This window comes from Centruroides sculpturatus, unplaced genomic scaffold, assembly GCF_000671375.1.
Source record: "Centruroides sculpturatus isolate CEXI.00-Female unplaced genomic scaffold, Cexi_2.0 scaffold74, whole genome shotgun sequence".
Lineage (NCBI taxonomy): Eukaryota > Metazoa > Arthropoda > Arachnida > Scorpiones > Buthidae > Centruroides > Centruroides sculpturatus.
In genome coordinates this window covers 669,980-679,397 of record NW_019384309.1, presented here as the reverse complement: position 1 = coordinate 679,397, position 9,418 = coordinate 669,980, and the positions used below count along the sequence as shown (strand labels likewise).

The 9,418-nt window shown below is 37.4% G+C and overlaps 2 protein-coding genes across 2 annotated transcripts in view; both read left to right on the top strand.

Annotated features, from left to right (window-relative positions):
• The first annotated feature begins 1,153 nt into the window (after window positions 1-1,153).
• On the top strand, window positions 1,154-7,750 carry LOC111620959 (hydroxysteroid dehydrogenase-like protein 1). Its single transcript, XM_023362989.1, has 2 exons — window positions 1,154-1,922; window positions 7,578-7,750. The coding sequence occupies exons 1-2, from the start codon at window positions 1,154-1,156 to the stop codon at window positions 7,748-7,750; spliced, it is 942 nt and encodes a 313-aa protein (XP_023218757.1).
• A 373-nt stretch (window positions 7,751-8,123) lies between these two features.
• Window positions 8,124-9,418, top strand: part of LOC111620471 (tetra-peptide repeat homeobox protein 1-like) — a 10,021-nt gene continuing 8,726 nt past the window's right edge. Inside the window, exon 1 of the mRNA XM_023362393.1 lies at window positions 8,124-9,416. Within this exon, the coding sequence (XP_023218161.1) occupies window positions 8,418-9,416 (999 nt within the window). The 5' untranslated portion in view covers window positions 8,124-8,417. The remainder of the gene's footprint in view (window positions 9,417-9,418) is intronic.

The window sequence follows — 9,418 nt, the reverse complement described above, 5'->3', positions numbered from 1 at the left end:
CCACTCTTGCTTCAACTTAACCTTTTTATAGCGTCTACATCGGGCTCGATGACCAATTACTGCTTACTGAACCATAACACTATGCAAATATGATGTGGCATGATTCCCGGCCGACCAATTAGTGATCACCAGCCATAACATTATGCAAATCTGTGATTCCAAGCCATAGTCTTATGCAAATCATGCCGTGTGGCGTGTTGTCTGCTGACCAATCAGTGGCTGTACTTTCAAAAAGCCAACGGCCACTTTCAACCTGCTGTCGATGACCGTTACGAGTAAAAAAAAAACTTTACTAGGTCTTACTTTCGGGGGGAGGCCTTATATTTAGCAATTCAGCCAGTAAACTTAATCCTAATTTGGCCCTTCTTCAGAAAAGGTTGTGCATCCCTGGTATAACCGTTGTATATGTTGGGAGCGGCATAAGAATTTTAGAAAGGCTTAGGTGGGGCATAGCACAAAAAAGGTTGGGAAACACTGCTTTTGAGTTTGGTTTTATTTGCTTACAGTAAAGCGACAAGTGGGCGATCTGCCGAAGGGGAATGTCTCTCAGAAGGGATTTCTACGGGAAACTGGTCCTTATTTAGGTGTTATAAACATGAATAAAACCGGAAAACTTCACGTGGCCAACCCATTGAAAAGGTGCGAACCCACGACCAACTATGTATTATTGTTCCGGTGTATCCGTCCGTTCGTGAATGAAGGACACGGAAACTACTTTATATCGATTGAAATCAATTAGACCAGTGGTGTGAAATGATAAGAAATTGTCTATATTCTAGACAATTTCTAGACAATTAGATTTCGTCAATGATAAGAAATTGTCTAGATTCTAGTCTAGATTCTAGACAATTTCTTATCATGACGAAATCTAATTGTCTAGAAATTGTCTAGAATATAGACAATTTCTTATCATTTCACAAATCAAAAACGTCTAGTTTAAAATAAAATAACAAAATTTCTATTTTTATGAATACAGAAACGAAGGTCATCAATTATGTTTATTTTCCGGGAAAATGTATTGTTTTATAGCTATTGGAAGACGTGACATACTGATTGAAGTGATTTTTCATTTTTGTAATTTTCTGTAGTCTTTTGTATCTGAGTAACTCAAGGAATAGGTAACATTGTATGCCACTGTAACAATAACTAAACCATGTCTGCAAGCGATTTCATTCTGGTATCCGTCGGCATCATTTATGTTTCTGTATCCCTGCTGAGAATTATACAAGAGATCTTCAGGATGGCAAAGCTGTATGTATTTCCAAAATTTTTTAAACAAGACCTGACAAAATTCGGAAAATGGGCCGTGATTACAGGTGGAAGCTCGGGTATAGGAAGGCTCACGGCTTTCGAGCTGGCGAAATCCGGTTTGAAGATAATGCTCGTCAGTAACGAAGAGAAGGAACTGAAGACCACCAAAGAAGACATAGAAGCAAAATTCGGTGCCGAGTGTTGCTACGTAATGGCCGATTTAACTGGTGGAAATGAAGTACACGACCGTCTTTGGAGCGAAATCAAGAATAAAGATGTGGGAATTTTCGTCAATTGCGCCGGAATTTCCGGTGGAACACCGTGCCATTTTCTGGAGGAATCGGTAAGCAACACGTTAACAATGATAGATCTCAACTTACGAGTTGTGCTCGATACTACTTACAGAATAACTAATTACTACGTCAAGAAGAATAGAGGGGTGGTGGTTAACGTTTCGTCAGTGGCTTCGTCGTTTCCGCTTCCTTACTTCGCTCTTTATTCTAGTTGTAAGAGATTCGTGGACCTGTTCACCAAAGCCGTCAACACAGAGTTAACAGACGAAGATATAATACTGCAGTCGCTGACTCCGTGGTTCATTAATACTAGAATGGTGACGGCTAATTTGAGTACGAGGAATTTCAACATGTTCATTACGTCGTGTGAAACGTTCTGTAAGAATTGGGTCGCGTCTATCGGAAGGTGTGAGAGTTACGCCGGTTACTGGTTACACGAAATTCCAATTTATGTGATACCGACTTTTCCGAAATTCTTTATCAATTTTCTCTCGAAAAGTTTATTTATTGCATTGAGAAAAAGAAAAAATAATAATAAATTGAAGCCGAAATGATTATCTTAGATTTTTACGAGGTAACATTATGTGTAAAATTAACCATAGAGGTACTAAATATGAAAATCAGAATTCTTAATAAAATGCTATAAAATTATTCCAATTTTAGTGAATTAAAATGTTCTTTACAGTGGTCTTCATAATCAAGGGGTGCCACCAAGGGCCAAGTGCATAAAACCACCAAATATCGATATTTAGTGGTGGTGGGCCACTTGGGGTTTTCTGTGTTTTATTCACGTTTGTGACACCAAAATAGAAGCCAGTTCCCCCAAAAAATCCGCTCGAAAGACATTCCTCCTCGGCACATGTGTCGAGTTGCCGTATATACAAAACACTCAATATAAAGTTGCTTAACTTTCCCGGCAACATTAAAAACTTCGTGTGGCGTCATCCGTTACGATATTTTATTTTTAAAAACTTTTGATATTTTTAATTATTTTAAAACGGCTAAAAGTTTAATTTTGAGAGTAGGGATGGATTTTATAAAAAAAAATTGTAAATGATAATAATGAGTAAAATTGTCATTAAGTCCGACCCTACTGGAGATACGCACGATCCCCTTTATCTCACCACTCCCTCGACCTTTAACAACTAAAATTTAATAGCATCAATCTCCCTAATAAACAAACCTCCTTGAAAAATTTCAGAAATATCCGACAAAAAGCTCGGGAGTTATTAAGCTTCAAACACACACTAACGTGCATACATACAGAAATCATCCCCGATTTTTTTTTCATTTCTCGACGTTTCAAGGTGTTCCAAGTCCAAAAATGTAAAAATCTTGGGGGGTCATTTTTTGACCTATGGTCATACTTTTCCTCTGTTATATATAACAGAGCCGTGAAAGCAATAACACTATTTCATATTTCGAAACCGTGTTGTATCTTTATATTATTTTTTCAAAACCGCAATGCAGCGTAATAATCAACACTTGGCATAACTCATTCGTTTATTTCAGTTTTTGTTAATATACTGAACAAAAACTAATCAACACTTGGCGTAACTCATTCGTTTATTTCAGTTTTTGTTAATATACTGAACAAAAACTAATCAACACTTGGCGTAACTCATTCGTTTATTTCAGTTTTTGTTGATATACTGAACAAAAACTGAAATAAACGAATGAGTTATGCCAAGTGTTGATTATTACGCTGCATTGCGGTTTTGAAAAAATAAAATAAAATAAAAAAGCAATAACACTAATCGAATAATCGAGGGTCATTTGAATGACTCAACAGCTAATTTCTTCCAATTTCTCTGATATTTAATGCTAAAATGGCGTTGTAATTAGTTTAAACGTTTCACATTAAGCATAAACGTCGTGAGTCATCAAATTACTTTTCAAAAGTCTAGTGTTAATCATGTGTTGCTTAAATTGATTGAGAAATACAACCTTTATTCGCTATTTGTAATATATTCTGTGAAGTGTCGAGACGAGAAGCTGCATGTAAACATTGCATTCAGTTCCACTAACGGCAGTGAACACTGATAGAAAAGAATTTTCCCCAGGTTTAAAAGACATATAGAAGCATTTCATTTCTTCAAAATTAAAAATGGCGTAAGGGTTCTCTGGTCTGGTCTTGTTCCTGAACAACAGGCTGGCCATGTGGAGTTTTCCCGGTCTTTTTCAAGTGTCTAATACCTGAATAGAAACCAGGTAGATGCCTCCCATAGAAAGTCCTCCCGGGAGGCATCCACGTTGGCAACCACGTGTTGCGTTGCTGCACCCGTTAAGTAGTTTCATTTATATTTAATTTCCCCGGGTGAAAACGAAGAGGGCCTTTCTCCATTCCCATCATGGGTTTGACCAGACTCACAATGCTGGTGACCGAGTGGCAGGACCAGAACGACCATAAAAAACTCCTAGAGTTGTCCGATGGCCCGGCTTCGGTCCAGGATTCCCAGAGCAATAGGCTAACGCCTTAATTGCCTCTGCCGTCCGTTTGTCTGTGCATCTATATTGTAATTTATCACTTATTAGATAAGAAGCGTTAACATTTGAAAACCAGAAGCAGCAAAGATGGCAGACTACCTCTCTGGAGGACCCGAGATCGATTGCAGACGGGTTGAAAAACCCCAGAAGCCCACCAGTAGCCGAGTGGATGAAACCACCGAGTAAATCGTGGGTTCGCGCTTGGCCAACGGGCTGGCCACGTAGAATTTTCCAAGTTTTCTTCCCGTTTGTAACACCTAACGGTCTAGTTTCCCATAAAAGTCCTCTCTCAACGTGTTGCGTTGCGGTAACCAAAAAAAAACCAAAACCCTAAAAATTTTTCATGATGATTCGCCCGGATATTTCTGGTTCCATCCCTCGCCACCCCCATTTTGGGTCTGGTCGAACCAATAATGATATTGCTAAAAAAAAAGCCCTCATAGTGCCACAGGGCAGAAAGACATCGAAAAAATTTTAAATTTAACTAAACCCGTATTAAAATATATTTTAAATCAATAATATTTTTTAAAAAATATATTAAATTATCGAATATTTATTAGAATTAAAAATAAATTTAATATTTTTCACTCTCTAAATTCGAAAATTTTTGGGTCACGCAGCTGTTGATTTGTTTTGGTTCAAAAGTGTGTCGCACATGGAAAATTTACAATTCGTTGTGTTTATTTATTTACCGTTTTATATTAATTATTAATCAAATTAAACATCAGATTAATTAAAATTAAAGCTTGAAGCCATTAATTACAATAATTATTCAAGAAACACGTCCCTATTTTTATCTTTAAGTTTTCTGTTCATAAACCTGTGTAAATAAATTAATAAAATGATTAATTATATATTTTCAGAATATTTATTATTTGAGATTGAAATAATAAATGAATATTTATAGTAAAAACTGTCCAAAACGGAACCCGAATGAAAGGGAAAACTGGTTTAAACGGAAGAAATTCTTCAAAACGAAGCGATTTTCTATGTTTAAAAAACACCTGTTTAAAACGGAAACCTGACATACCGAAAAATATATTCGGTGTCGAGCGATTCCGGTTCACACAGGTCTTACTGTACATAATTAGATAATTAAACACGAGTTCCTCTAATAAAGTGTGAATGTAGCATTTATATTTCGTTTCATCTTATTTATTTCATTTTATTATAGTAAAAACTGTCCAAAACGGAAACCTGCCTAAACTGGAAAAATTCTTCTAAACGTTGCGACTTTCTGTTTAAAAAAGCAAAACCTGTTCAAGACGGAAACATGCTAAACCGGAAGATATATTCGGTACCTTGCCTTTCCGGTTTACACAAGTTTTAAATTTACAAAGTCTTATAAAGTAGTAATTGCTCATGTTCTGTGAGAATTCTTCTGTATAGGCCTATTAATAAATTAAATATTTTAATTACAGTATACGGTTAAACCTTTAATAACGACCACCTCCCAACAACAGCTAGCTGTAAACTGTATGCTTTTCTATCAGTGGTCGTTCTACAGAGATTTGACTATATATATTTCTTGTATTAATTATTTGTCATTTTGTAAGTGGTCACCTAACGACCACGAGTCATCTAACCGATAAAACCACCAGACAATAGTGGGTTCGCACCTCAACAACCTTTGTAAATTGCCCAAGTGTATGTTGTACTAGCCCATAACCTATATTCCATATTCATCGTTAATTAAAATTTTTAAATTATATTATATTTATATAAGTATTGTACTTAACAGAGCACCGAATTTGGGTAGTTATTGACGTATACGAAAGGGTAAACAAACTTCTGATTGGATATTTTATCCAGGTGCGACGTACGCAAGTTTGACTGACTTCCAATTGTCATACAAATAACGAAAATAAATTCGTATTATTATTATTTAGGACTCGATGCACACTTAGGTATATTAAAACACACAAGAGGAAAATAGTAGTATTATCAAGTAGAAATAACGAGGGAAGATGAACAAACTCCTGTTCATATTCATCGTAACAGGTAAGTTAATATTTTATTTTATTTTCTAGTATTTTAAATTATATTCTGTATACTTTTTGGGTTCTTCTGTCCTATGGAAAGTCCTTAGGAGTCCTTTTTTTCCAATATCCTTCGTCGGTTCGTATCCTAGTCACGTCGCGTGGCAATAGATCGTCCATGCGATCATATATTGAAGGGTGACATCCGGAAAGACTTTCTATTCTTACTAGTTACTATTTTGGTGTTACAAATGTGAAGCAAACTCTGAAAATGCCACGTGGCCAGCCCGTTGGTGAGGCGCGAACTCGTGACTAACTGCTATTTTTCGGTGGTTTAATCCATTCGATCTCTAATGGAGTGGATAAAATAACAACGGGGAGACCGGGTGCCCCATTGCGGGTCCCTGTTTATTTGTTTTGTTAAGTTACGACAACGCAACACCTGGGCTATCTGCCTAGAGAGAATGCCTTTTGGGAGGTCTTTTTAAGGGTAACTGGCCCTTTACAGACGTAGAGAAAACCCGGAAAACTCCACGTGGCTAGCCCGTCCTGGCGCACGACCGAACTCCCAGTGTTCAGGGAACGGAACCGCTTGGCCACTGGTGGGCCGTGGGTCCCGATATATCTGGGACGTGCACGTGTTCTTAGGGTGTTGCTCGCCAGATTCGATTCCGGGTTCCCAGAGTCCCCAGACCCGTAGGCTCAGTGGCGTAGCGTGGGTGTCAGCCGCCCGGGAGGAGGAAAATTTCGCCGCACCCTTATTTAGGTATCTCAATTTAAAAGACTAAAATTCAGTTTCGTCACAGAATAAGTAATGAAAAATTCCGTGCTCATTTCAATCGGTCCGAATCGTAGGAGCGGCAAAAATATGAAATGAAATGGTTCAAATTTTTACAAGATATTATTATTATTTATTGTGAAATTTTGCCGCCCCCTAAAAAGTGCCGCCAGGGGCGGACTGCCCCTGCCGCCCCCACTACGCTACGCCACTGCGTTTTAAACATTCTTTTATGAATTACAGTTTAAGAAATGTAGTTTATTAACTTAAATTTAGCCTCGGCGGGATGGCCAAGCAATTGAGCTGGCAGTCTACCGTTCTGGAAACCTGGGATCAAAAAACCCCAAGAACTTTTTAGGGATTGTCCATCCGGATATGTTCCTTACCACCCGGCGGACCGATTGTAGACCTGGTCGAGCTCAATCAGCCGACTGCAGAGACAACGTTTAGACGCCAACGACGATTTAGAGATTATCTACATCGCGGTTCAAAAAAATTTAATTGCAGAGACGGCGTTTCTCGCTTATCACAGTTTAGACAGCGATTAGAAGCAAGTTATTTAACCTACATTCTAGACTCCCTCGATAGCAGATGTACATACCGTTTTACTTGAGTAGAAGTCGCCATATTCGTTTATTGGTTGCAATTTAAGTTTATGTTATAATGAATATTGTAAACGGGACGAATCAAGAAAATTATTCATGTCGACAATTACGAAGAGAGAAAGGGTAAACGAGATCGGAGTAATCCTTTAGAAATCTATTCGGAAGATGAATATAAATCATCTAGATGGAAGAGGATTGCCACTAACCACTGAACAACAGTTGTTGATGGCATTACGATTTTATGCCACCGGAAGCTTCCAGAAGGTAGCCGGTGATCTTATCGGAGTTCACGTCTGTCCTGTATGCAGGTCTATCAAACTACCATTAAATAAATTTAAAAAGTTTCTTGTAAAATGATAGAGACGTTTATAATAAGGTCTTGCTGCGAGCAGATCTACAAGGAAACGACGACAAAAATTCATTCTGTATCATCTCACATGCGGTTTTTTTACATCCCCAGAATACGATTGTAACTTTCTCCTCAATTGCAGGATAGTTTTTATATTATTTCTGAGAGGACACTTCTTCGGAAAAATTCCAGCATGATTTCAACACGTTGTTCATCGTCATTTTTCTGATGTTATAAACGAATGACCTGATTGGTTAAACGACTCCTGAGAGGGGGAAGTAACAGCGAAGAAAGTAATAGCCAACGTTTTGTCGCGGTTCGTTTAGACGGCGTTAAGAAATAGACGAGCGTTGTCTTTGCAACGCATTTTAAACNATAAATGATAATATACCCGAAGATATATCTGCCGATAAAAAAGCTAATATACCTGAAGTTATATCTGACGATATAAATGATAATATACCCGAAGATATATCTGCCGATAAAAAAGCTAATACACCTGAAGTTATATCTGACGATATAAGTGATAATATACCCGAAGATATATCTGCCGATAAAAACGCTAATATACCTGAAGTTCCCACTGCTGATATACCAGAAGAAATAAATAAGAACACATTTGCCGATATATCTGCCGATATAAATGCTAATACACCTGATGATATACCAGCAGAGATGATTGTCAACACACCTCATGGATCTATACCTACAGAAATATCTGCTGATATCCCTTCTAATGTGTATAGTCCTACACATGGTGTTATACCTGGTATTAAACATAATCATATATTCCACCCTGTACGTGGTCATTCATCCAGTGTTACCCCTAGTTTTATATATGATCCTGTAGCTGGTTCTAAATATGGTTTTAATTCAGATCGTGTACCTGACATTAAATCTGATTTTATGTCTAGTCCTATACCTAGTTTTAAATCTAATTTTAAACCTGGTCCTATCTCCAATTTTGCACCTAGAATTACATCTGGCATTAATACTGATCCTATATCTAGTTTTATATCTAATTTTAAATCTGCTCCTATATCCAATCCTTCATCAAGAATTACATCTGGTATTAATAGTGATCCTATATCTAGTTTTATATCTGATTTCAAACCTGGTCCTATATCCAATCCTTCATCTAGAATTACATCTGGCTTTACATCTGGTGTTATACCTGGCGTTAATCCTAATCCTATATATCGTATTAATGATGGTTCTACAGCAGGTGTTATATCCGATTCGATACCTGTTTCTAAACCCAGACGTACACTTGATTTAAACTTTGGTTCTACACTTGGCATTAATTCTGTTCCCGTACGTAGTTTAATCCCTGATATTAAACCTGGTTTTACATCTGGTATGAATCGTGACCTACCTGGTCCTGCACTTAGTTTTAATCCCAGTTCCACACTTGGTTTTAATCCTGAACCTGAACGTGGTATTAATCACGCGCCTATAACAGATTATAATCTTGGTCCTCTATCAAGTTTCAATCTTGGTTCTGAACGTAGTATTAATCACGCGCCTATAACAGATTATAATCTTGGTCCGCTATCAAGTTTCAATCTTGGTTCTGAACGTAGTATTAATCACGCGCCTATAACAGATTATAATCTTGGTCCTCTATCAAGTTTGAATCTTGGTTCTGAACGTAGTATTAATCCTGCGCCTATAAC